The sequence below is a fragment of the Penicillium crustosum genome, assembly GCF_028827405.1.
Source record: "Penicillium crustosum strain IBT 35664 chromosome Unknown utg000001l_segment0_segment0, whole genome shotgun sequence".
NCBI lineage: Eukaryota > Fungi > Ascomycota > Eurotiomycetes > Eurotiales > Aspergillaceae > Penicillium > Penicillium crustosum.
The window spans coordinates 1,105,141-1,131,572 of NW_026623122.1; the positions used below are offsets into that span (position 1 = coordinate 1,105,141).

The 26,432-nt window shown below is 48.9% G+C and overlaps 11 protein-coding genes across 11 annotated transcripts; 2 read left to right on the forward strand and 9 right to left on the reverse strand.

The window, feature by feature from the left end:
- Positions 1-423: 423 nt before the first annotated feature.
- Positions 424-2,604, reverse strand: N7487_000418 (lipid-binding SYLF domain-containing protein; the record flags this gene model as incomplete). Its single annotated transcript, XM_056868166.1, has 1 exon — positions 424-2,604. One exon carries the CDS (start codon positions 2,602-2,604, stop codon positions 424-426), a length of 2,181 nt encoding a protein of 726 aa, XP_056732950.1.
- Positions 2,605-4,237: 1,633 nt separating this feature from the next.
- On the reverse strand, positions 4,238-5,446 carry N7487_000419 (electron transfer flavoprotein subunit beta/FixA family protein). Its single transcript, XM_056868167.1, has 3 exons — positions 5,335-5,446; positions 4,529-5,177; positions 4,238-4,470 (listed from the first exon to the last, which is right to left on the reverse strand). Exons 1-3 carry the CDS (start codon positions 5,383-5,385, stop codon positions 4,388-4,390), a joined length of 783 nt encoding a protein of 260 aa, XP_056732951.1. The 5' UTR covers positions 5,386-5,446; the 3' UTR covers positions 4,238-4,387.
- A 1,066-nt stretch (positions 5,447-6,512) lies between these two features.
- N7487_000420 (phytanoyl-CoA dioxygenase family protein) lies at positions 6,513-7,583 on the reverse strand (the record flags this gene model as incomplete). The annotated part of the gene is made up of 2 exons (XM_056868168.1): positions 6,513-7,461; positions 7,522-7,583. 2 exons carry the CDS (start codon positions 7,581-7,583, stop codon positions 6,513-6,515), a joined length of 1,011 nt encoding a protein of 336 aa, XP_056732952.1.
- Positions 7,584-7,997: 414 nt separating this feature from the next.
- N7487_000421 (Major facilitator superfamily domain general substrate transporter) lies at positions 7,998-9,859 on the forward strand (the record flags this gene model as incomplete). Its single annotated transcript, XM_056868169.1, has 6 exons — positions 7,998-8,176; positions 8,239-8,457; positions 8,517-8,772; positions 8,835-9,098; positions 9,181-9,513; positions 9,572-9,859. The coding sequence occupies 6 exons, from the start codon at positions 7,998-8,000 to the stop codon at positions 9,857-9,859; spliced, it is 1,539 nt and encodes a 512-aa protein (XP_056732953.1).
- Positions 9,860-11,007: 1,148 nt separating this feature from the next.
- Positions 11,008-13,540, reverse strand: tah18 (NAPDH-dependent diflavin reductase; the record flags this gene model as incomplete). Its single annotated transcript, XM_056868170.1, has 5 exons — positions 11,008-12,502; positions 12,566-12,664; positions 12,714-12,889; positions 12,950-13,166; positions 13,482-13,540. The coding sequence occupies 5 exons, from the start codon at positions 13,538-13,540 to the stop codon at positions 11,008-11,010; spliced, it is 2,046 nt and encodes a 681-aa protein (XP_056732954.1).
- Positions 13,541-13,712: 172 nt separating this feature from the next.
- N7487_000423 (DNA-directed RNA polymerase III subunit C31) lies at positions 13,713-14,442 on the reverse strand (the record flags this gene model as incomplete). Its single annotated transcript, XM_056868171.1, has 2 exons — positions 13,713-14,086; positions 14,157-14,442. The coding sequence occupies 2 exons, from the start codon at positions 14,440-14,442 to the stop codon at positions 13,713-13,715; spliced, it is 660 nt and encodes a 219-aa protein (XP_056732955.1).
- A 474-nt stretch (positions 14,443-14,916) lies between these two features.
- Positions 14,917-16,866, reverse strand: N7487_000424 (uncharacterized protein; the record flags this gene model as incomplete). The annotated part of the gene is made up of 1 exon (XM_056868172.1): positions 14,917-16,866. The coding sequence occupies one exon, from the start codon at positions 16,864-16,866 to the stop codon at positions 14,917-14,919; it is 1,950 nt and encodes a 649-aa protein (XP_056732956.1).
- A 60-nt stretch (positions 16,867-16,926) lies between these two features.
- On the forward strand, positions 16,927-18,419 carry N7487_000425 (COP9 signalosome complex subunit 6; the record flags this gene model as incomplete). Its single annotated transcript, XM_056868173.1, has 3 exons — positions 16,927-17,365; positions 17,433-17,909; positions 17,968-18,419. The coding sequence occupies 3 exons, from the start codon at positions 16,927-16,929 to the stop codon at positions 18,417-18,419; spliced, it is 1,368 nt and encodes a 455-aa protein (XP_056732957.1).
- Positions 18,420-18,956: 537 nt separating this feature from the next.
- Positions 18,957-20,809, reverse strand: N7487_000426 (OSTA/TMEM184 family protein; the record flags this gene model as incomplete). Its single annotated transcript, XM_056868174.1, has 6 exons — positions 18,957-19,736; positions 19,801-19,950; positions 20,019-20,144; positions 20,203-20,497; positions 20,571-20,721; positions 20,770-20,809. The coding sequence occupies 6 exons, from the start codon at positions 20,807-20,809 to the stop codon at positions 18,957-18,959; spliced, it is 1,542 nt and encodes a 513-aa protein (XP_056732958.1).
- Positions 20,810-21,286: 477 nt separating this feature from the next.
- On the reverse strand, positions 21,287-23,080 carry N7487_000427 (SAP domain protein; the record flags this gene model as incomplete). Its single annotated transcript, XM_056868175.1, has 1 exon — positions 21,287-23,080. The coding sequence occupies one exon, from the start codon at positions 23,078-23,080 to the stop codon at positions 21,287-21,289; it is 1,794 nt and encodes a 597-aa protein (XP_056732959.1).
- Positions 23,081-23,916: 836 nt separating this feature from the next.
- Positions 23,917-26,424, reverse strand: aguA (alpha-glucuronidase; the record flags this gene model as incomplete). The annotated part of the gene is made up of 1 exon (XM_056868176.1): positions 23,917-26,424. One exon carries the CDS (start codon positions 26,422-26,424, stop codon positions 23,917-23,919), a length of 2,508 nt encoding a protein of 835 aa, XP_056732960.1.
- Between the last annotated feature and the right edge of the window lie 8 nt (positions 26,425-26,432).

Sequence of the window (26,432 nt, forward strand, 5' to 3'; positions counted from 1 at the left end):
AGATAAAAGCCAAAAGAACAATCCATGGATATATGAACGAGTGTGTTCCAAGACCGGGAAACAGGATATAATGCAACTCGAGCGAAAGCTCTCCCAATAAAGAGCAAAGAACCCAAAAAACTTCCCCATTGACCTGATCCAGGAAAAAAATACAGATACCCCCAACTCGCTAAGATGCAGACGCTAAAATCAATGACAGCAGACCAACAACATGAAACCCTTTTTCTGGAGGGGAGAGATGGGGATAGAAGACAGATAAAAAGAAGGCGGAGCCTGGATGACAGAACTCCAAATGAGTCGGATGTGTATAAAACGCGAATGAGGTATCGTGACAAGGTGTGTTTCGAGAAAAATGTGGAAACGAAAAAGCCGAGGCAAGCGCAAAGAGGAAGCAGAAAAAAACATTTGTAAATCAAAGACAGATCACTCAGCCCTGGCATGGGGCAAGGTGGTATCGGCGGTATCGATTTTAGTCCCACCGGGGGACTCTTCGTGTTCTTCGCCATCAGCAAGGATGTGTGAATATGACTTTCCAGACTTCTGCCCTTCGGGTTGCTCGATATCAGCTTCGAGCTTAGCTTCGATCTTGTCGAGGGTCTCTTCGACCTCCGGGGTATCCTCGATGTTAGGTGCAAGCTTGGGGACATCGGGAGACTTTTCGAGTCGAGGAGATTGCTCGGGCTCAACTTCCTTCTCGTCTTCTTTGCCCGCCTTCATCTCCTGCTCGGCGGCATCGGCGGTCTCGGTGGCAGTGTGGTCTTCGAGGGTAATGACGTTATCCTCAATCTCCGACTTGGTGTCAACAAACTCTTCATCGTCGCTCATGGCGGGAACACCAGGAGAGGACTTGGCCTTCTCCTGGGATGGAAGTGTGTGTGGGGATTCATCCAACTGCTCGAGATTCTCCGCCGCCTCAGTGACGTCCGTGGGTGAGGTGTTAATGCTTGAATACGAGAGCGCGGTAGGAGATGTTGAGGCACGGCTTGAACCAGAGGTTGGGATGTGACGTGGGTGTCGCGGAGGCAAGGCGGGTGGGGTGCGCGCGGGGATTGTGACCAGGCGAGCCCGGGTGAAGCTCGGCGAGGTAGGCTTGGTGTCACGGTTTGTCGTCTGGCCCTCCACCTTTGTGGGCGAGGGCGGGATACTATCCCTTGGTGTGACAGTGGCATTGCCAACCTCGTGGACCTCATAGTGCTCGTCGTCATCCTCAAACTCGGGGTCCTCGTGTGCATCTTCGCAGGCATTCGCTTTCGCTCTCCTATCCTCGGCTTCATCGCCCTCCAGCTGGCGGACCTTCACATGCTCTTCGTTGCCATGGATAGCAATCGTATCCCAGTGAGGGTCATCATTTTCAATCCAGGTATTCATCGGTGGACGGCCAATAGACGACCCCTTTGTGCTGCGAGAAGATGCACGGCTCACTGATGTGTGCTCAGTTAGCGAGGCGTCATCGGTTTGCGTGCCACGATCAACACTAGCATAGCTCTTGGTGCTCTGCACACTCGCGCGCCAACTATTGCGCGGCGAGCTATCCATGCTGCGCCGAGAGAAAGTGCTATAAATAGGACTGTCCAGGTTCGGCCGGAATTCAAATGTCTCATAGCTTGGTCTCACCTTTGTGCCGGCCTCGCGGATGAAAAGCCCCTCCGCCTCCAGCGCCTTCACTCCATACGGATCGGGATCGTCCACAGCCGGCACGCCGAAATGTTGTCCCTCTTCCGCCAACTCCACATCGCCAGGTGTTTCGCCTGGAGGCGGAACAAGACTTTCGTCGACGTCAGAGTCGCCCTGTGCGGCCTTTAGGGTTTGCATGAGGGTTTGCAGCTCGTGGGGTGGATGCCGGACTTTGCCGGATAGAATCTCGTCGACAGATATCCGCTCGCCGTAGAAGCGCTCGTTCTCGTCAGTTCGCTCGATAATGATTGTGCCATCGACGGCAACACCTGCGTACAGGCCTTTGCTCTTCATATATGTCCAAATTGGTGCTTGGCGTTTGTGCACTTCGGATTCGAGGACTCCACCGATACCTACGGGTCCCGCGGCTGCGCTGACCTCGCCGCCGAGCGTGCAACGGAATTTCTTGAATGCTTCCAGCGCCTCATAGGTGTTGATGACTACCACGCAATCATAGATGTCGACTCCGGCGAGAAATCCTATCCCGGCTGTGTGTAGCATAATACCAGATGGCGGGCTCCACGCGCCAGTCTCGGGAAGGCGACCGATCAGCACGCCACTACCGCCAGAGCCACTCATCCATAGACCTGTGCGCATGGTCGTGAATATCGCGACTCCCTTGGCATTTTTGAGGACTTTTGTTGGGATTTTCTGGATAACGCGTTGCTTGCCCTTGGGGCGATTGATCTTCCCATTCTCGTCGACGCCGGTTGTGGAATCGGGGGCATAGAAGCCGTCTTTGCAGAAGCTGCGTAGGATGCGCGCGGCTTTGTCGGCTTCCTTGTCGAGTGTCATGGGCCAGAAGGCTTCGGCGCCCAGCTTGTGCGATAGGCGATTAACAGGGCCGCCGAGTTTGTCGACGGTATCCCATGCTTTGTCGAAGCCTTTTTTTGAAATGCTTTTGGTCTTCTCCCACCGATTTGGAGGCATGGTGGCTGCCAGACAGAAGAGATAGCTGCCAGGTAGAAGAGACTTTAAAAGTTATTGTAGGGTAATTGAAGAAGGATCAAGAAGTTGGATGCGCTTTGCGCCGCGAAAGGCTGATCAAGACGGTTTCTATACACCACTGAAACACGACTTGCGCCGCGAACAGCAGAATCGCGACAGATTCTTAGATCGGGAATGTATGGAGGGATTTGGTAAGATCTGCGTAACCCAGGAATGCGGGGAGGAATGTGGAAACTTTATACGAAATATGGAAAGAAATAAGAGATTAGAGATTATAGAAGGAAATGAAGAGAAGAAATAGAAAACGATTTCCAATCCGGGTCAGACGGAAAGGGATTTGAATATTTAACCTTGGAAGGTCTGGACCAAAACAGCGTTAAATGGCTTCCCATGGTTCCAAGGTTCGGAGAGGCAATGTCATCATCCATGGATCAGCTGGTTTTTTTTCGGTTTTTTTTAATTTGTCGGTTTTTTTTTCTCTTTATGCTATTACTGTGTATGTATGGATGTATATACATAATCTATCCGGTGTACTCCGTACTATTGTATATAGTATATAGACATTTGAACCTATTGATATTATTGCCTATGTCATTTGGAATAATATCTGAGCTCTTGTACCAACTCTCAGAAATGACCAGTCCAGATAATCACATACCTCGCAACCCCACCTGGAAAATTTAAAAAGCCCTCCAGGGCTAGAACGCGTGTCCAGGTATTTCTTTAGACTTTTCCTTTTTTACATATTTACTTAGTATTCCGTGCTTAGAAAAAAAAATATAAACATGAAACGAAACACATTGCTATTGTTAATTTAACTATTCCTTTGATCTTGGTGCATCTTCAAGCCCCAGTGGGTCCCTCAGATGACAGCTCAACCTAGGCTGAACAGATCGACCACGCTATAGGCAATGTACGCATCCGTCGGCTCGGTTTTCCCTCTACTCCGCACGGAAGAGTAATTTGACATTGAATATCTTTTCAGCTGATTGCCAGCGCATAATCCGGTGTATCCCAGGCTGCGGAATATAATAATGCAAGATCGTTTTCTATACTGCTCTCAGAACACATCTACACTAATGTACTTGGCCCGATGGGGAAATTCAACAATTATGCACCATATTTTTATGTACCTACTAGGTGCTTTTGCAGTGCTAATCAATCATTAAAAAAAAAAAAGGTCTTCTACCTGTGAGGCTCTCGGAACATTTCATCACCAATCGGGGAGAGTTGGGTCCTGTGGCTGAGAATGGAAGTATTGTCTCGGGCTGAGATGCAACTTGGGCGCTGTAGAGTTCCGATTGGTTAGTTTTGCCAGCTTTCAATAAATAACCCTTCCAAGGTTAGGTCGGGAAGAACGATACATATGGCCATCCCTATACGGGGTGGCTATTACTTCGTACATACTTCCTCAACCACAGACGAGATCTAGCCACTCTAGCGCCGCTGTGGCGGATTATGACCCACGATGTTGCAGTAGTGTGGCCTTCTGCGGACTATGACTACGTGCTTACAGAAAAGGGTCCCTAATCGAACATGCCAACCGGTTGGAACTAGTGGACCTAGTACACACTATCAATTATAAAGGATATGTTTTTCGTTTATATAAAGATCTAGCATCCAATACATGCACACATGCCTCGCCACATAGCATGGCCATCAGAAAATGTGGGAGAAATGCACAAGACGAATCCAAACCTAGTGGGTAACATTTCAAATGCGGTGGTATAGAAAATCAGGGTAATCAAGAACAGGCTTAGCGCATTTACAGCGCACCCAGCTCCTTAAGCTTGGAGACAAGGCCATCGACATCCTCGACCTTGCCACCACCCTTTCGTGGCGCGGGTTCTACAGAACATTAGCACAATCCCACGAACGAAATAGCAGAACCACAAGAAGCACATACCTGTAACCTTCAGAGTCTTCAACCGCCGTGTATCTTCGACACCGAGATCGGCAAGAGTCTTCTTCTCAAGGGGCTTCTTCTTGGCCTTCATAATGTTGGGCAAGCTAGCGTACCGCGGCTCGTTCAACCGCAGATCCGTAGTAATAACCATAGGCAACTTGGCGCGGAGAGTCTCAACACCACCGTCGACCTCGTGGGTAATCTCAACGGTACCAGCCTCATCCTTAATGTCAACTTTGCTGGCCTGCGTAGCCTGGGGCCACCCAAGGAGACCAGCAAGCATCTGACCAGTCTGACCCTGGTCACCGTCAATAGCCTGCTTGCCGAGCAACACGAGGTTCACATTCTGCTCCTTAACAACGGCCTGCAGCATCTTGGCGATGGTCAGTGGCTCCGGGCCACCGTCACCCTTTTCCGGTACGTCGATGTGGAAGGCTCGATCAGCGCCCATGGCCATGGCGGTGCGGAGGACGTCAGGGCATTTCGGGCCACCGGCGGAAAGTGCGAGGATATCTTCGACCTTAATGGGGCCCTTGCGCTCGCGAAGGCGGACGGCCTCTTCGATTGAGAGCTCGTCAAATGGGTTCAGAGAGTGCTTGACACCGGCGGTTTCGACACCGGTCTGGGCTTTGTTGATGCGGGGCTTGATCTATTAGATTCAAAGGTTTGCGTCAGTCGTGATATCCCAATTCCAGGGTGAGTGGTGGGGGTCATGGAGACCCTGTTGGTTGAAAGGTACAGCTCCGAGCATCGGTCGCCCGAAGCTGCACTTGGAGGGGCCATAGTTGAATTGGCATTTGACTTACCGCATAGTCGATCACGCGCTTGACGGGTACCAATATCCTTAGGCCACTCATTTTGTGTAATTCAGTAGTCGAGCAACGGCCAATTCCTGAGTTGATGTAAGGAAGTTTGGAGGCTCGGAGGAAGAAAGCGTGCGGTGACGGAGTGCCAAGAAATTGAAAACGCCGACGCGGCCCGAGTTTAACCCTCGTCGCACCACGGACTCCTCACGGTACCGTCAACTTTTGCGGCCATCATGATAACAAGCGCTTGGGGTCGGAGCAAGTACATTTTACATGCATCAAGGATCCCTTTGGGATTTGTGTTGCTGAAGCCTGATTTTGTTTAAGTGCAGCTCCAAGTTGTCTACCCTACCAGCAGTTGCTTGAAACCGTATGTACATTGTGTCTATACATAACTTATGTACTAGTTAGAAGGAGTGGAACTGTACCCGAAGATACAAGAGGGAAATAAAGCAAGCAAATAACAGGGGTTCAAAGTCACAAGCAAGTTGTCTAAAGAATGAGAAGAAAACAACAGGACGGTAATTAGCTCTGGAAGTGATATTGGGTTGCTGATGGCCGCAATTTTTAGCCGTATTCACACCACCGAACCTGCCGAGGTTAACCATACAGCCTACATATTGTGATAATGAATATTGTTTTGCATTTGACAAGACTAACCAGGCTAGAACAGTGGCCTGCTTTAATTGGATGGCAAGGTCATAAAATGTATAGCTGTATCAAAGCCTAGCTCTAATACATGTCTTTCCTGTTGTTTTTAGTGAGCTACCGGGCATGTTGATTCATTCCCCCCCAGACTGTTATTCTCTCCATTATATATTCAAAAACAAGAGATCATTCTCCAGCTATTCCTGAACTCATAGAGAAAAATTAGGATGATCTGAAAACAGCCAGAAAAGAAAGAGAAAAGAAAGAAAACGGCGGCTGCATGTTGAGCCTGCGAAGGGAATTGGGTTCTAGTTAATCGCACTAGAACACTCGCCCAACCGTGCTACGTCTTATATATAAAAAAGATCCAATCTTTGGCGCTGGGTTGTTGTTAACTATAGGTAAGACCACCGAAATTAACAGATTGCATAGAGAAATTAATTAGATAAACTAGAGGAGAAAAGCACAAACGCAGGGCTAGCTACTGCTAATTTATAGGCACATATGATATCCCAAGTATCAAAATGGGTCTAATATGGCTTCACTCCGGCAAGTTTCAGTAACCGGTCACTGATTTGGGGAGGCTCAAGGGGCTCCTTGCGATCCCTCGGGTCTCTAGTTCCATCAGGAAGCATGGCACAAGTTTTGCGAACAACGACGTTATCATGAGGCCAATGCGTAGTACCTCCATACTTAGAGAATACCTCTGATTTGCACTGCAAAGTTTCCGGGGATGCAAACTTTGCAGGAGAATAGGCAGCATATATAATAGTACGGATGGTTTGGCTGGTCTCAGCTGGCTCGCTGCCATAATGGATAGTGCGGCTATCCCACACAATCAAATCTCCAATATCCGCGCAGACCTTGATTGGCGAACATCCTCTTGCTTTGAACCAGTCGAGCTTTGTCTGGTCAAGCCAGTACAGATCTTTGGTTGACCATGTCGCAGGGTCCGTTTCAGTATCAAAGAACTCATCCACCAGACGGTGGGACCCAGGGTAGACTACAAGTCCTCCATCATCTGGACCAGCTATAGAGAGATTTATAATTCCTTGGACACAATGCATACCGCGTCGGAAGGGACTCTGGTCCACATGTTCCCAGGCACCCTTCCGTGGGACATCCTTGCGGTTTGGGAAAGTGACATTCAGACTGTCAAAGCTAACCAGTAGTTCTTCAGTACCCCAGATTTTGGAAAAGGCTTCAATTACCCCTGTCTCCATGCGTGCATCCCACATGAACTTTTCATGGGCGACTGCATAGGCACTGAAGGTGTTGATTGTGCTCTGGACAGGGAGGTTCTTGGCCAACCAAGTGTCTGGGTTTTCATAGTCCAGCTCATCGTTCCCGAATGACTTCAACCACTCACGAGCTTTTTGTTGGTAGGCGATGGCCCGATCCTGTGGGATTGCGTTTTTGATCACTGCGAACCCATTATCACGAAGTTCGGCGAGCCAGTCACCAGTTTTTGCACCAGCACTGCAAACCCAATCAAAGTCAGCAAACATCCTTGAAGGAGAAGAATGCAGAGAAACTTACAGTGCATTTTGAGGCTCCGGTAGGGTTTGATTGAGAGAGGACAAGGTCGTAGTAGTAGACATGGTTTTGATACTGTCCTTTTTCGACAGTGGTCAGGAATGTAATGATTCTGCCCTCGTATTCTCGCGGAGGAAAGGTTTTACTTCTTGCGACTAATATAAATTACTTTTATCCGAACGCCATTTTTCTCGAAGCGAGTAGATGCAGTCTTTCCTGAACGGCTTCGGCATTCGGCCCTACCGAAGCCGAATGGAGATAAGAAAAGTGGAAGATAGGAAGTGTAAAATGCCAAGGTGCGGTTTCCGAACCAAATAACCTCTGGACTCTGGATGGGCATGGTCATGAGATGCCAATGGTCTTTATGGGGTATAAAGCCGTGGGGTATGCGCTCACGTAGGCCCAGACTATAAACAAATCTGCCGCCTTTCTTGATAACATACAGTTAGGGAACTCGAAATTCTATTTTGCCTCTCATAATGACTCGTTTTGATGAGCCAGTCCCGGGTGTCACTTCCAATGATACAAAGGATATCTCCAAAGTCAACATCGAGGATGCCGATGACACCCTTCAGGCACTGGAGAACTACCAGTCTCAACTGGGCACGCCTTTGTCTCCCGAAGATGACCGTCGCATTCTTCGCAGAATTGACATCTGGTATCTACATTTCCTATATTATCCTCCACAAGAATCTCGGACTCTTACCAATTTATGACCAGCTTAATTCCCGTGCTTTTCCTCTCGTACCTGTTGCAGTATCTCGACAAACAGGCTATGGGATATAGCGCCATTCTGGGCCTCCGAACAGACATGCACCTCGTAGGCCAAGACTATTCTTGGGCTTCTAGTCTGTTTTATTTCGGATATATGGTCGCCTCAGGGATTGTGGCTTTATTGATCATTCGTTTGCCTGTTGGCCGCTTCATGTCGGCAGCTATGTAAGTGTATTGATTCCTCAAACCAAAGCATGAGACTGATATATTCATGAAAAAAACAGGGGAGTCTGGGCGGCTATTCTTATGTTGACTGTCCTGTGCAAAAATGCCAATGGGTTGTGGGCCGCGCGCTTCTTCCTGGGGTTCGTTGAGTCAACTATCGCTCCTTCTATGAGTGTTATTATATCTATGTGGTATAAGAGATCCGAGCAGCCCATTCGGCAGTCCGCATGGTTTATGGGAAATGTTATTGGAGGTCTAGTTGGTGGTCTGCTGGGATATGGTGTCGGGCACATAGATGGCATTGCACCATGGAAGGTAAGAAATGTCGCAATCGTCTACTTCAAAGGTCAAGACACTAATAGCATTATCCTTTGTAGGCACTCTTTATACTTTTTGGAGGCATTACCTTGCTTTGGTCGGTGATTTGCTGGTTCGCAATTCCCGACAGCCCTATGGGCGCATGGTTTCTTCCAATTGAAGACCAAGTCAAGGCCGTGGAGCGTGTCAAGGATAACCTAACTGGAATCAAAAGTCATAATATCAAGCGTTATCAAGTTATCGAAGCTCTGCTTGATCCAAAGACTTGGCTTCTTGCGTTGTTTCAATTTACGCAAAATGTGCCCAACGGCGGTGTTGGTTCGGTATGCTTTCTTTTATTTTCTTTTTTCCTTCCACGAAGCTCATTTGCATGGTGGAATCATCTCTAACCTGACCTTTCATTAGTTCGCATCGATTGTTGTCGAAGGATTCGGTTTCACCACACTTGATACTCTTCTTGTCCAAATGATTGGCACCGGATTCCAAATCGTTTTCGTCATAATTTCGGCCATCGGCAGCACCTATCTGAAAAACACCCGTACATATTGGATGACATTCAACACTATAATGGCCCTGATTGGCACAGTCATGATTCGACAGATCAATCCCGACTATATTTGGTCTCGCTTCATGGGGTACTGTCTTATCATTGCTTTCTCGGCCAATTTTCCTCTTACGTTGGCAATGATCACAAGTAACACAGCTGGATTTACCAAAAAGTCCACTGTCACAGCAATCGTGAGTCTCTTCACTTTGTTCAACTTGAGGGCCTCTTTTTGACATCTCATTTTTCTAGGTTTTCATCGCATACTGCGCCGGCAACATTGTCGGGCCCCAGATCATGTTCGCTCGAGAAGCACCCAGTTATTCCTCTGGATTTGCGGGAATGGTCGTTTGCTTCGCTTGCTCTGCAATTCTTAGTATGTTGCTACGATTCTACTGCATCTGGGAGAATAAGAAGCGAGACAACATTCATATTCCCTCGGACGATTTCGAGGAAGACATTGACCCTGCAGTCTTGGCTTCCCTAAACCTGACGGATAAGACGGACAGGGAAATGCATCAATTCAGATATGTATACTAGCTGTTTGATTGAAGCCGGTCATTTTTATATAGGCTATTGCTGTGACTAATCAATGAGCTAAATTTTGAACACGAATGAAGATCTTCTATGTAATATAGTAGGCTTGACTCTGGATGTAAACGTGGCAAAACACCATAAACAAAGAAGTTATCACCTGGTACACACATTACGTGCCAGTAGTGATGAAGTGATTAGTCCAACTTCGATGAGACAACGACTCGGATATGTACCCTCATGATCATGGAAAATCCCTTTATTCGGCGGAACCGGGCAAGTAATCCGGGGTATGTGGGGGACGTCGTTATATCTGCGGGGTATACTCGGATGTTTAGTTTCGGCCCTACCGAACCCGAGTCTCATCGAGCCTGAGAGCTAACAGTGACCTTACATGGTGAAAAATGAGATAAGACATCCCAAAGCAATCTAAAAAGCTCGCGTGGTTTCTATTGCCCAGGTGATATGGACATCAAATCGATCAAGCAAATCATTGAACAATAAATTAAATGACCAGCTGAGGGGTTCCTGGATGTATAGAGTAGTAGGAGGAGGAGGAGGAGGAGGAAGAGGAAGAAGAAGAAGAAGAAGAAGAAGAAGAAGAAGAAGAAGAAGAAGAAGAAGAAGAAGAAGAAGAAGAAGAAGAAGAAGAAGAAGAAGAAGAAGAAGAAGAAGAAGAAGAAGAAGAAGAAGAAGAAGAAGAAGAAGAAGAAGAAGAAGAAGCCTATAAACATGAAATTCTTTATGTATGAAGATATTAGACATTTCTACAATTTAAATTTGACATTTTCAAGTATCATTCTTGCAAGAGATATTGATGAAAATGTACTACAGTGGAGATCCGAAACGGAGAAGCAATGCTGTATGATTCGAATGGGAGCAAAGGGACAAAGAGAAGAAGGGAGAGAACGCGGGGACAGAGCAATCTAGCTATCTACAAACGGGATTTACCCCATGTGGTGCCTGATTTGTTTTGATAGAAAAGAAATCTACCTGATGTCGTAAAGGTTGTTGATTATCTAGACTTCGGTACAACCTATTTTGGGTCGGAGTAATATACATATTTTAACTCCTACTCTCCACCCATAGATTCTCCACACATAGATAGAAATATCTCATATTCCGCTATGATGAAAACCAAACACTCACACCGATCACCACGTTTCTTGTTTGTAGCGGCCGATTTGTTCCATGCCAACGAGATAGCCCTCAGCCTGGGAACGGGTGAAAGGCTGCCCTGATGAAGGAGCTCCTCCATGCTGGAAGGCTTCAATGAGCGCCTCGCGTACAGCTTGAGGCATGCGGCCCGAGGAACCACAAATGTAAACTGACCCCTGCATATCATGCAACACGCGGAAGAAGAGCGGGAAGTTCTCGCGCACGGTGTCTTGCACGTAGACCTTGCGTTGCTGATCACGCGAAAAAGCAGTAAGTACCTGTAGCGGGATGAGCTTGCTGAGCTCCGTCCACTCTTTCTCGAAGAAGAAGTCGGACTCTCGGTTTCGGCCTCCATACAGGAGAATGGTAGGGCCAATTGGTGGATTGACGCCAGGGTTTTGTTCGCGGTAAGCCTGCACAAGTGCCGCTTTCTCCCAAATCATAGAGCGAAGGGGTGCAATTCCAGTGCCCGGTCCAATAAGCACGGTTGCTGCGGTCAGTTGCTGGACTGAAGATTTGAGGCCCCCGGGCTGCAGCTGGATTTGGAGGGTGCTACCTGGCCGGAGGATGGAGAGATATTTAGTACAGACTCCCTCGCGGATTCGCTTGATCACTGTCTGGTATTTGACAATGGCAATGAGTAGTTCGAATTGTGTGTTGCCATCAGCAGTCTGCTTGCGTTTTCCGCCACTGGCAATGCTAAACTGGCGGGCGCGCATGGCTGGGATAACAGATACTGCGTGTTGCCAAGGAATTTTGACAGTATCGAACTCATGCAGGATCTCAAGTATGCTACGCCGTGGGCGTGTCGTGTAATCCCATAGCTCGTCGAGATATTCCGGATTTGTAAATTCTAGTAACCGTTCTTTGTGCATTTCATCGCTGGTGTAGTGGGCGATTGTGGAGAAGAAGGATCGACGGGGTATCCCTTTGATATCGAGATAGTCTACGAGGAGGGCACGAAGAGTTAGATTGGGATATGAGTCGAGACCAGGGATAGGTGGTGGTGATGGAATATCTCCTGTTGGAACAAGACAGATTGGACGATCCGCCTGGTCGTTCCAACCCATTAAGTCAATAAGGGTTTGGACATCAATCACAGAGCTTTTCGGTGTGATGGCGATCATGTCTCCAGGGACGTAAGAGACAGAGTCTGGGACGGTCAGGGTGATATGGCGCACATCCTGCCAATGCTTTTGCGGAGTCACGCGCCGATTTTCAGTTAATGTCGCACATAGTGTATGTGGGATGGGTCGGCAGTCATGGTCCAGGTGGTGTAGTCCCGGATATTCATCCGCAGAAGCTTCATGTTCATTTGCAACGGCAGCTTGGGGTATTGGGACGGAATCATTCTCTCCCGTTAATTGCAATTCCCACTTTGGAGGGAGCTGCACATCGTCTGGAATCGGGTGCTGTCCATCAGGAAGAGGATGTCTATCCAGCAAATGTTTTCGAAAGTCTGTCATCCATGGTAGGAAGGTCCCCTCAAGCCTATGGGTCAAGCCATGTAAGTCGTGAACAAATATCTAGCGTGAGGATCAAAAAAGTACTGACCCTTCCGGATGTTGCTGGTCTGCTTCGCCCGTCGGATAGATCTCATTTGCACCAAGCTGTAATAGTCGTTTATATAGCTTGCGTATTGCCCAATTGAATCTATTATAATCAGCCATTGAAACACACAATAGTGGTATAGTTTACATACTTGGGATACGAGCTATCGCCCAGTCCAAAGCACGTGAAATTTATGCCATTCAAAAAGGTGGCAGGTAGCTTTTTCAACAAGAGCGATTTCCAAAAAGACCGCGCATTGGCCGGAAAATCGCCTTGTCCAGTAGTCGAGGCAACAAATATGGTGAGTGTATATAAGAAAAGGGATTCCTAAGAGTCCATGGGTATTAGGCCTCTAGAGGGTCGTTGTCGTTGTAGATAAGTACATACCGGCTTGCATTGATTCAACTCAGATACATGAGTCGCAAAACGGAGCCGCTCGGTCAAGGAGCCCAATTCCTCGGCCACCTCTTGCGCATTGCCCGTTTCGGAGCCATATAGAATGAGCACGGACCGTTCCAAGGGACGTGGACTTTGGGTGTCACTCATGCTGCGCTTTAAGGTGGAAGTGTCTGAGCAGTCCTTGCTTTGCCCCTCCGAAAATCGGCTGACGTCACGCAAAAACCAATCAATCTTATCAATTACCCCACCGCCCTATCTACCGCCTACCCGAGTTGATATCCATCCAATGTTGTTTGAAGAGTCTTGAATATATGTGCATTTGAGGAGGATTAATATATCTCTGGGATCATATAAAAAGTACGCCAAGGAGATTGACAAGGGGATGTAACCCCAGGGAGGTGATGTAGATATAAGACAACGAGATATCTCGTATTGGCCAGCTTTTACTCTTCAGCAGTTCTCATGTTAACTCAGCAGTCCCTCTAGGGCTGTCTTGCATATAGAAGCTGCAAGTTCTTACTGCTTGTTTTGCTTGGAGTATACATGTGTATGATGGTCAATACTATGCAAAGTGTTCATTTTGCTTGCTAATGGCCCGGGTTACCGTAGAGTTATCTGCGCTGAACAGACCGAATAATTCACTGTGGTATTGAATGGATACAAGGGAGATACCAAAGAGGCATGGATCAGACCGCTGAAGAGCCGTAGAAAGGCTAAATTGAAATAAAAAAGGGTATCGTGAATCTGCTTTTCAGAAGTCATCGTCGCCGCCGCCGCCCCCACCATCTTCATCACCCATATCATCTTCTCCATCGTCGAAGTACTGTTCAGCATTGTAATCGCCGCCCATTTCATCATCATCTTCGGAGAAGTCGTCATCCATGATTTCCTCTTCCTGCTCATCATCCCCTTCAAGCAATCCAGCTTCATCTTCATCTCCGTCGCCTTCATCCTCGTCTTCACCGCCCGCTGTGCGCTTCGCAGGTCCAGCTTCATCTTCTTCATCTTCGAAACCACGCTTCACTCCAGCGACTGAGCCCTGCGCCTGGTAGCCATCCAAGGATGCGTCGGGTCGGAAGTTTGGCTGGAGGGTTTGCCATAGCTCGCGGGGGAAGAATTTCAAGACTGAACAGTCCGAGCATGCGGGGTCAGTCGTCTGCAGCCATAGAAAAATCCAAGCTGGTAGTAAACTTACAATAAGACCGTCCGGTGATCTTGGGGAGTGTGCGCCGTTTCTTTTGATAACGGCCGGAATAGGTGGGCATGCCATGGAAAGCGTCAAAGTTGGCGCGCGCGGCGCTGCCTTTTTTGGCACTGGAAGATGACGCATCAAGAACGGAGTAGTAGGGACCCTCGTGAAAGCTCTCGCGCAACTCTCGGTAGTAGTCTACCCGGGTTTGTTCTGCGGGGCTCAACTTCCGAGCAAAAGGAACGGTGTATTTCTGGGGGTATGGGAAGTTAGAACCTGTAGATTTCGACATGATGGAGATTGTTGGATTAAAAGAGTGAGATTTCCCAGAGAGCCAGGCTAAAAAGCAAACATACAGGGTATAGCGGTGTTGGAGCTGTGTCTGGCTCTCCGCCTGGGTCTGCATCCCAAGTAAACTCTGTACCGGGGGGGCTTCTTGCCCTTTGGTGCCCCACGACGTGACATATTTGTGGTGATAGGACGTCAATTAATGTAGGTTAACGAGTATGGATCATTTTTCGTGATATAACTGCGGGCAGATGGTCATGACTCCGGAAAAATATATTTCTTCACCGCCCACCCGAAACAGCACTAGGGCTGGCAGAATTCCCTCAATGCTTCCCCGCGTGGACGCTAAGATAACAATACGCAGATCTTTACTTTGTACTCCGACAATAGACCATTGAACTACAAGTTGTTTTAATTGAACATGAGACTAAATAACAATAATTGAGTCGTTTCATGCGCTGTTCCAAATTCAGTGACATCATAGTCCGGCAGTCAATACCTGAGTACCGCCAGATTGCACGGGTCCCCAGGGACCCTCATTCACACGCTGTTGTAGCGTTCGCATGATATCTTCAAACCCTTCAACCTGGCCATCAGTTTCTTGCAACCGGTTGTGCAACGCTACGAGAACATCATGTTTCGCAGTGGCAACTTTCCAGACGACACTCTGGGAATCACCAGCACCACCCCCGACGAAGTCTGCGTAAGAGCGAGGTGGCTTGAAAAGATATGGGAGAAGGGTAGTCAGGGCAGGTGGAGTGAGAACTGCCCATGCTCCTGAGGTGGGGAAAAATCCATTAGTGGCTGGGGATAGCTGACCCAAACCTTCTTCGGAGGGCAATTGGAACCGTGATGCATTGGCGTTGGCGGATGCTGAAGGTGAGGGTTTCCAGTTCGCCGTGGTAATAGCTTTCATAAAGGTTATGGCAGATAAAGCAATATCTTTCATCACTAGGACGTCGGCAGCACCCACCACATTGTCCCAGAAAGTGGGGTGTTGGTTGACATAAAGGAAGTAGAGGATGCGCGCTGCAGCTGCTTCGCGGTCCCAGTCAGTTGGAGTTGAGCCGGAGGTGTTCAAATTCATTGAATCAGTAAGTCTAATTCGTAGAGGTCCGTGGAAAATTTTGGCCAGAACATCCAGAGCTTCGCCGTTTGGAGGATTTGTGGGAATTGCGAGAACCGGGTTAGCACCATGTTTGCCCGCTTCTACGAGAAGCACTCGGGGGAGTGAAGCTAAAATAGCAAGGTGGCCTGTGGGTACTTCACCATGTGCCCATTGCGCGGTAGGAATGGCGAGAGACCTGTTGATGCGGGAGATAATCCCGTCAAGTAAGGTAGAGGGGTTCTGCAACAAGTGGTTGGGATACATCTCAGCATACCGAGCCACATATGCCATGACTGGGCCGGATAGGTAGAGAAGATCTACCGCGTCCAGCTTGGACTCATCGAGATAATAAGTCAGCACTTGGGAATGCAGTTTGTGTTCGACAAGGAAGTCAAGGGCAGGGGACGAGAAAGTCGAAGTAGACTGCACAGAGCTTCGAGCGGCGAGGCCCGGCCCATCGATCTCTAACAGCTCACGGAAGAAGTTGAGCAGCGTCATATGCATCAAGACATCGCTCACTTGGACCATGTGGCAGGTAGTAAAATGCAGGAGACTACTGCTCTGGTATTTAGCCTCAATCTCCGGTACTTGGGCTGTTGAAATGATATCCCAGCGTAGTTTTCCGGCTTTCACCAGAAGTGTCATTAGCCTGCCCTGTGCGAGCGTTCTTTCGCGCTTAGAAAGGCCACCAGGGGCATCGCTCTCGAGGCTACATAGCCCGAACAATAGACCGTAGACATCCTTATCAGTGAATACCCTCCTCCACAAGAGCCCCTGGCCTGTATGACTTTCATCGCCGGTATGCTTATATTCTCCATTCTCCAGGTTATTAGCGACGTCAACCTCCAAAAGCGCCCATAATGTGTCGAGTGCAGCCTGTGCAACTTCGCCCGAAGATGTTGAAAGCCACAGCTCCACAAGTGAAGCCACCAGATCTGAATCGCCTGCAACGACGGCAGCTTCACTGTATCTCCGCCCAGCTTTAGCCAACAGTGAGAGAGCTAGGAGATTGATTGGTGGCGATGGAGCCTTGAAGCCAGCGACAAGATTGATCGGAGGATCGATAGATTGGAGATCGGTGAAGGTGAAGTAGTTGGTAGCTCTGATTCCGAGGGTTGTAATAGGTGTAGGGTCTTCCTGCAAAACGGGAAGGAGCACAGCAATTTGAGATAGAAGAGTGGCAGGGACCGCAGGGTCCGTGGATTCGACTAGTTGCAACTTCAACTTGTCGATGAGAGGAATGTCCAAGGCCGTGGCGGGGTTCTCCTGGACTTGGGCGAGGTGTGATCTCACTGCATCAAATGTTGAAGGAACTGACATTTTGACTTCTTCAAATATCTTCACTTCTTCTCAAAAACCAGTCACAGACTTAAAACTGAAATGCACGCCTTTGTGACAGGTGAAGCTCGGCCTTTGCGCCGCGGGGAAAGCTCACATGCGCCTCAGGCATCAACACCAAACCAACCAAACATGACCGCATCAACCAACCGTATCTACTACTCTGTCCCTCACCAGAAGTTCTTGTGCATGCCAGGATTACAGCCTACAATCATGGAGCCTCCACAGAGTCTAGTTTCTCAGAAGTCATCCGATTCAGGTCTCCATATTCAGCTACACCCTCTCGTTCTCCTCACTGTCTCCGACCAAATTACTCGACATGCTGCCCGACAGCAACATGGGCCGATAATTGGTGGTCTCCTAGGCCAACAGAACGGACGAGAGATAACACTTGAGCATGCATTTGAATGCCCGGTTACTTGCGGACTGAACGATGAAGTTATTTTGCCAGCAGCATGGTTTGAAGAACGTCTTCAGCAGTGTATGTGGAACCCCTCACACGACCCAGTAGGGTTGCTCCTACCCAGTATAAACTAACCATATCATAGTCAAGGATGTTCACAAAAACCCCGCTCTCGACCTTGTTGGATGGTGGTCAACTGCGCCATCAACCGGGCCGAATGACGCCCATCTCCCCCTCCACCGACAGATCCTCCAGGACTACAATGAATCTGCCGTCTTCCTCGCCTTCCACCCCTCACAGCTTCAAGGTTCAAATTCAAATGGAGGCAAACTTCCCCTGACCGTGTACGAGAGTGTCCATGAAGGCGAGCCTGCTCCCGATGCAAGCAAGGACATGCAGGTTGATGGCGAGGAGCCAGTGGTGAACATCAAATTTAGGGAGCTGCCTTACTCAGTGGAAACAGGGGAATCAGAGATGATCGGTATCGATACTATTGTTCAGGCTTCTGGCACAGCTTCTTTGAGTGCGACACAGGAGCCAACGAAGCGTGCACAGCAGACAGAACAAACAGAGTCAAATAAGCAGAGCTCGCAGGTTGAACTCTCACAAGAGGAAGAAGAATGTAAGTTCCACTGTCTTCAACACTACTACTGGATAGTTGATACTGACCGATTGAAAAGTAATCGCAAGCCTCAGCACTCGTCTCAATGCCGTTCGCACCCTCGAATCCCGCGTTTCCCTCATCAAATCCTACCTCTCCAGTCTCTCAGAAGCAGATTTCAGCTCAGACCGATCAAAGGACAATACATCCGCCACCAAGCTGTCACACCCAATCATCCGCAACGTCAACTCTCTCCTCTCACACCTGTCCATCCTCTCTCCATCAGAGCAAAGCACCTTCACCACCGAAGTACTCTCGCAAAGCAATGACGTGCTATTAATCTCGCTACTTGGCCAACTCGGTGACAACGTCAAGGCTATGCGCGAACTGGGCCGCAAATCCGCAGTCGTTCAGGCTACGCGTCACGTAGCCACCGCGCGCAAGGATCCCGCCATGCTCCAAAAGAGCTTCAATGACGAGTTCTATAGCCAAGGTGGACGTGGGTTTCCTGGCAGTGGGATGTATTCGTGATATTAGCCATTTCTCCAGTGTTTCCACGCTCAGCCCATGAAATACCCCCCATAATGGCAATATACCGGATCTTGGGCCTAGGATTTTATTTGCTTTGCTTAGATAGTATTGCTTTCTAGGCCCATTTTAAGGCCATTTAGACGAGATAACGAACTTTGATATGATTACAATTTTTTTTTTTCATTTCCCCATATTCAAAGGTGATACTACAGGTCGGGTCCAGACAATACTATACAAACAAATGTAAACCCATAGTAATGCCAGGAGCATGTGAACCGATGGGAATATGACAGATAAAAGTAAAAGAATAACACAAAAGCAAAACATGCCGCTATGAAAACAGGCGGGTATCCATACCTATCCAAACAACGGGACATAAAGAGAAGTAAAAGCGCAAAAATCTCGAAGTGCTCGTGGGTAGCGTGAGGTAAAAAGAGTAATACGTTTGCAGCTCAATCGTAGGGGAGACATGCATATCAAAGCAAGCCCTGCCAATGAGATGTATATGCCGGGTCATAATTGTATCATGGACATGGATCATAAACCATGGTTGACAGGGTACGGGGGAGGAGGGTGGTAAGGATCCGGCATGGGCATAGGGACTTGCTCGCGGAGGGGACCATCAGATGGGTAAGGATGGACCGGCGATTCTGTATGCAGATTGTCATGACTGTGAACCGAGGAATCCTCATAGGGTGACGGGCTTCGCTCGTAAAATCTAGACGTTCTAGACGGGTTGTGGACATGGTCATCGAAATCCGACGCATACGGCGAAGTGCCCGTGAGCGCGATCTCGGGATTGGGTTGTGCGTGAGCGAGAAGCACCTCGCCTTCTTCGTAGGGTGTGTCGCCATAGCGGTCCGTTCGGGCTCCGGACATGGCCGCTCCAGCGCCATGGTAAACCGTTCCGTGTTGGGTGAGTTCACTGCCCTCTTGGGGTGGCTGGAGGCCGAGTGACGCGTCTTGTGGCCGATAGCTGGGGTCCAGCATACGACTTTTGCGGCCGACGAACAGCCAGCGAGCACTTCGGCCAATGGCTTTGAAGAGGTCCAATGGGTTCATGGCGTCAATCAAGGCCCGTATGCCGTAGCGTCCACCTTGGTATGCAGACTTGCCGTTGCCGTAGAAATCAGTCACTTCACTTGACTGGTTGGTGAGGATGTAGGTCTTCCATGAGAAGGCCCAAAGATGAAGTATACCAAATATCGCCATTTCACAGTTAATCATTAGCTCCGGGAGCCCAACTTTGAGGTCATTCAGTGCGATCTTATCAGTCGCTGAGATAGCGCCCTCGGAGACCAGAAGGCTGATGAGTGTCTAAAACGTGAAAACACAAATTAATAAACCACTTTATGAGGAGACGATGCTGAAAAGAGCTTACCGACTGCCAGAATGACAGGAAAATAACGAGCTTAATCGACAAGATCTTCAAAAATGGCTGATGTTGCTTGATGTCTTGGCTGGTCTGGTGGTAGAACTGGATCAGGCAGTACATGGCGATAGATACGGAGACCGATTCAATGACGATTGTCTATCAAGAGACTGTTAGCGGACCGACTGGGGATGAAACCAACGGGTTGGTCGCCGCTTCGAACGTACCCAGATATGCCCAAATGCGGGATTCAGCGATTCCTCGCAGTACACCCCAAAGGCCTGCGTGACAACTGCAACGATGGTCATAAGAACGCGCATCACACAGTATTGGAACACCCCGACCCAAACAATCTGTATAACGATCAGTTCCCTGGAGCCCCTCAAAATCTGCCCAAGTCCTTTATCTTACATTGAACCATGTCAATCCACTGCGCGGAGTCCGCCAGATGCGCTCACCACCACAGCATTTTTGAAGCCAATTCAACGGCCAGAGCCATTTCTTTGGTTGGATTCCACGGAAGTAATCCTTCTGGCTGTGTAGATCCGGGGCGATGTAGTGGCACATGAGAGAGAAGAAGGCGGAGATACAGAAAGCTTCGTAGCAGTCGCCGAGGACCTTAAAGTAGACCGAGTCATGGTAGAAGTATATGCTGAGCCATGCGACAATGGAATAGACGGGGACCATGAATAGGATGCGGATAATACTGCGACGGAGAGGAGGACCATGTCAGCAATGCTCATATGACGCGTTAACCGGCACGGGGAAGGGGGACTCACTGTCGCTGTTCGATCGGCTTGCTGTAATGTGTGGCATGTAGCATAATTAGAGCCAAAGATACAACACAGGCGATGATGGCGCAAGCGCCGCCCACCAGGAGCGCTAGGACGTGAAATGTAACGCCGCCATCCCAGAGTGCGACCTCCTCAACTGTTTCCCATCAGTCACTGTAAAGTTATTCAAGGAGGGGTAACACACTTGTTTGGGACTCTGTGGTATTACACACTGGCCAGCCCATGATGGCTGGTAGGGTGAAAGATGGCAAAAGAGGATTGTTGATGGAGTGAACCCTGGAACCCTTTTTCCCCCTTTATCTCTTATCCGGATCGACAGGGGAAGACGCCACCGAAGATCAAGAAAATATAGAAGAAGCAACTATGTCCACACGCAAGACACGGATATGGCGTTCTCTTGGCTTATGCACAACCTGTCAGTTCTTGAAAATCTGCCGATTTCTTAGGGATCGCCGGAAGCTGAAAAGGCTTAGTCTTGGATCTATTTTTATCTGCTTGGCTCTTTGACAGCCCCTTGGAGTGGACCTTCTACGTATATCTTGGTCGAATGAGGCTGATAATATCGTATAACACTGCCCACTTTGCATACTTTGGAGTTCTTTCATGTTGATTCTTTTCATGGAATTTTGCAGTCACTAATAGTTTATTGTACATGGCCAATAACGGTGTGGCCCAACTGCAAGATATTTTTAATCGGAAGTTCAGGAACGCCATGAATCCCCACGCCGTCCGCCACGTCCGCGTCCACGAGGCCCGGCACCAGATCGAGGTCCAGGCCCAAATCGTTCAGGGCCGATGTCCACAAACTTATCATCATCTTCGAAAGTAATTCGCCGCATCTCATCACCACCACGGCGTGGGAATGTGCCCTTCCGAATCAGCTCATCGAATTGATCTAAACGTTTATCGGCGACGGGACGTGGAACGGGAAGGTAGTACAGCTTGGGCTTTGTAGTGGTAGATTCGAACAATTCATCCAGAGGCTTAAAACCCTGCCCTGGTCGTGATGGGAGTGCGGGAGCCGCGGGAGGCACGTTGGAAGGGCGACGGTCAAACTGATCAACATCGCGGCGCGGGCCCAAGGGAGGAGTACGGTTGAAACCTGATTCACGTCGTCCAGAGGGAGTAGAGCCCACCTCGGCAAGGGTAGCCGTGGTTCCATCTTCAGATGTCTCATATCTCACTTCCCAACGGGCAGCAGGGCCAGCGCGATCTCGGGATTTCTCTTCTGTCTCGATCCATTCCTTGATCTTCTCATCAGGGATAAAATCTGCTCGGAGATTCTTGCGATTGCGTTCGTTGGGCCACACAGTCCCATGAATGGCGGAACGAACCCGCGAAGCTGCTGCGAGACTGGTGAAGCTCACAAAACAGTGGGTTTTGATAGAATCGAGATAAAAGTCAATGATGGCATCGGAATCTGTGGTGTCGGTGGTGGATGCGAGGCTGGCCAGGTGCTTGCGGAGTGCAGCCGGCTGGAGTGGGCGCATGAGGCCGTCGATATAGAGGGCAGAAGTTGCAGCGTGCAACGCGGGGGTGGTGTCCGCATCCTGCATTGTGACGTCTCTCGGGGGCGAGGCAGGTTGGGTGGATGCACCAGCAGGTGGAAACAGGTTGCGGAACCGAGCGTCTTGCTTGGTGGGGGTTTTGTGCGAGTCTGTTTGCGTCTCGATAGGTTGTTTGTCTGTGTGGTCCTCCGCTGCTTTTTGATCGTCGGGCTTTAAATCACCGAGCCCCTGGCCGCGGGGAATTGACACCTCGTCGTCTTTCAGCAACGCGCGTGGGGTTGCTTCCTTCGCGCGAGCCTTCCTATTTGCAATCTCTTCTAGAGTAGGAGCCGGGCTCTGGCTGCGGCGTTTCCGTTTACGTGTATCCTCCAATGCCTCTTCCACCGGGAGAGGTGTCGATAACCCGGTGTCAACGTCAGATGTTTGGGCAGCGGAGATCGATTTTTCTTGGGTCTTCACAGGGTCTTCGTTCTTCGCATCTTGGGCTGTCTCATCCATTTGTGGCTGGGAAGGTGCAGCTGTAGGGGGTTGATTTTCGCGGGTAATTGCCTCTGTTTGTGCCTCCTCCGCAGGCTTTGCGACATCTTCAACTTTTTGCGATTTCACATCGGTTACCGAAACTGCCTCTCCTTGGGTCGACTCATCTGCTTGTGTTTGTCCATCTTCAGCTCGATCCGATACTGACACAGGGGCTGTTGTTTCCTCGGGTTGTGAGATTGGTTCTTCCTTTGGTTTTTCAAGCTCTTCATTCTCTGGTTGTTCGGGCTGAGACTTTTCATGTGAAACAGCATCTGGCGCAGATGGCTGTGATTCGGTGGATTCTTCTGCAGGGGCTGCTTCTTCGGTTGTAACCTGGTTTGTTTGTGAGTCAAGCTCAATCAATTTGTCAATGAACTGCTGCTTGAGGCGGAGGCCAGTCTGAGGGACGCCGCGCTTCTTGCACTCGGCCTTCAAATCAGCCACTTTCAATGATGAATAGTCACTCATGATGACAGACTCTCCACATCAGAGGTCGATGTAGAAAGCAAAGTTTGAATGAGATGGGATCAATTGCTTATATCAGAAAGAACAAGGCAATTGATTGTAATGCAGGGATTGAATCTGGGGACGCGATGGAAATGCGCGCCGATGATGTAGGATGCTAGCCACATGTGGACTAGCGTCACTCTTGTCTGAACAATCCATGGGATGCAACCGGAAACTACAACTACTACGGAGTATAATCATTTAAGTAAATGAAGTATAAACAAGATATAATTGAGAAAGATCTGATAATAAAAATACTTGATCTTAGTCCAAGCACATACATGTACTATAATTAGCACCGCAAGGGAGGCCAGATAAATCAGATGCGGCTGAAGTAAACCAGCATTACTACCAGTATAATATATATCAATGGCAGTTCACTGACCTTGTCTACAACTGTAGCCATGTGGTCGAGTTTATGTATTTACAAATTACTCTCATCTAGAAAAATAAAAGGGCACTGGTGAGAGGTAAGGGGGTGTTTACAAGTGAGAGGATAGCTCTCCGACCGTAACTTGGGACCAGCACTTTTTGTGGATGGGAAGTCTTCAAATATTACACATCTGGAACAGAACGTACAGTAATTTCTTTGAATTGAGTTGTGATCTTACTTTTACCGGCTTTATTACTATGACTAGTTGGTTAGAGTGAAACACCACACTTGGGAAAAACTGTTGGAGTTTCCCATTCGACCAAAAAGCCCACAATTGCAGTAGTCGAGGATATTTCTAGCATTTTCAACAGGAACAGGCAACATGGATACATTCATAGTGATCTAGTCATTTTCAAGAATGGCTCTAATCTACAATACCCGCTGGCAGCAAAGCCACATAGTCCACTGGTGCCGGCTCAGTCCCATGAGGCATACCAACAATCTTCAAAGTATCACCCTTCTGGATCTTGACACCCCGGAACTTAATACGAATCGCCGAATGCCCATCCAAATAGATAGAAGGTGTGTGGCTAAAGGTATCCTCACTATTGCCAACCCATTGGCCGATTTCCTGATTATTCACATAGACCTTCCACCGCGACTGGCCACCGTATACATCGTAGTAGTTCACTGCAAGGTCATAGGTGCCAGAGGGAAAGTCTATTTTGGTCGAAGCTGTACCAGCTGTACTGTTGGAAGTCGTAACAATTGCAACCGAACCAGAAGCTGTTTCGAAGGGGCTGACGGTGTAAGTTTTGTAGCCTTCTAACTTCATATCCTCCGCTTCGATACGCCATGGATGGTGGCCGACACGCTTAGCTTGATCGGGGATCCCGGAAAGATTGTAATAGAAGTCATTGATCGCATCTCTCCACACAATTGAGTGACCGCTCTGGTAGTCTAGGAAGTGCCGAGTATGGTTGTATCGCTCAGTATCAATTTTGCCATGAAGTGATTCCCACTGCGTAAGGAATGTCTGTGCAGTTTCCGCCCCGCTGTAGTGTTCATCATAGAAGTGTTGAATAACGGTCTTCCCCGAGTGCAGACGATGGGTGTATTTCACATGGTGGAACCATAGTAGAAGATCGTCTGGTGTGGTGTCGATGTTCTCATACATGGCAGCGATTTCATCCGGATACTGGCCTGAAAAACCTGTGCCATTTGCCACTGTCCGATCCATTCCAATGCTAGTTTGGTCTGCGCGGGTCCATTGGCCCCATCCATTGTTGTCTTGGGATGCAGGGTTGGGACCATAGTGAGTGTATAGAATATCCGTTAAAGTCTGGATGCCTAAATTCCCACTGTATTGTTCATAGGCGGGCCAAGATTCCATGGACATGCGAGTGATGGTGTCAAGTACCTCCCGGTCGAGCCCAAAGGTCAGTCTGATCCAGTCTTGCAGAATATCTTGGGCATCATCTGCTGGGTTCCAAGCTAAGCGACCATAGGCATATAGATTTGACATGGACAGGTGACTACCAAGCCAGGTGGTGTTTGTGCCAACGTTGACAACAGCTGCTGAGCCGCCTAGTTTGCGATTGAACCGTTTACCAGCCACGATATCGCGAACAAGTGATGGCTGGCCGTCGACGCGGAGGTCAGAGTCTAAGATCGTCTTCCAAAGGGGAGCAACATAGACCAAATGCGACTGTTGTCCAAGATATTCTTGCGTAACCTGCAGTTCAATGGCCATGCTGGTGTTGAACAAATTTGCAAACAATGCCGATGCTGGTTCACGGACCTGGAAATCAATAGGCCCGTACTTGATTTGGATCACCACGTTGTCGTCAAATTCGCCATCTAGGTCCTTGAAAAATTCCACAGCAGCCTTTGCACGATCATCCGTCCAGATTGATTCGTTCAGCTGGTTGTAGACAAACGCGCGATACATAACAATTCCACCGTAGGGCTGAACTTCTTTGGCGAAAAGGTTCGCGGCATCTGCGAGCGTTCTGTTATATGTCTGGGGGCCCGGCTGCCCCTCCGAGTCAGCCTTGACCAGGTAGCCAGCCATGTCAGGAACTCGATCATAGACCTGGGTTGTAATATTTGACCACCACTCAATGACAGATGCATCGAGGGGATCAAAAGTGCTGAGTCCTCCATACGTTTGAGGGGATGCGAAGTTGAGCGATAGGCCGACTTGTATACCGTATGGCCGGAAGACATCAGCGATTCGAGCCACGCCGTCGAGGTTTGTGGAATTCAAGAGGGCAGCATCCGCATTGACATTGTTGATGACGACAGCATTGATTCTGATCGAGGCTAACAACCGAGCGTATTCAGCAACACGGGTTAGGTCGTCGACGATTTGACCGTCCTTGAAGAAGATAGAGGGGCCACCATAGCCGCGTTCGATTCTTCCATCCATGTCATCCCATTGATTCACCCAGCGAATAGGCGCGGAAGGATTGGATGCATAGGCGACCTTGGAGAAGTTTCCCTGTGCAAGCATCGACAAGTATTCAAAGGTGCCATAGAGAGCACCCCTCTCATTTTGTCCAAGGATTTGAACGCTTTTTCCCTTGGTATCGAGCCAAAAGCCATCTTCTTCCAGTTCGGGTACATCTTTCACCGCGCCACAGATTTCCTGATATTGATCAACCGTGCCAACAACAACCGAGGAGGATGTCTTGCATTTGTTGTGTGTGACTTGCACACTCTTTCCATAAACACCTTTGAGACCACTTTGCAACTCCGTCCCCGCAACATATACCGGACTTGTCTCAGTCGCATTGAGGGTGACGATACTCGAAGGGAGATTGGAATGACATTGGCCTGAACAGGGTAATGATGCGTACCGCAGCCAGCCCTTGAGGCCGTTCTCAGCGGCTGCAAAGCCCAAGGAGGCGAAGAAGAGAAGTGCACGCATTGTAGCCA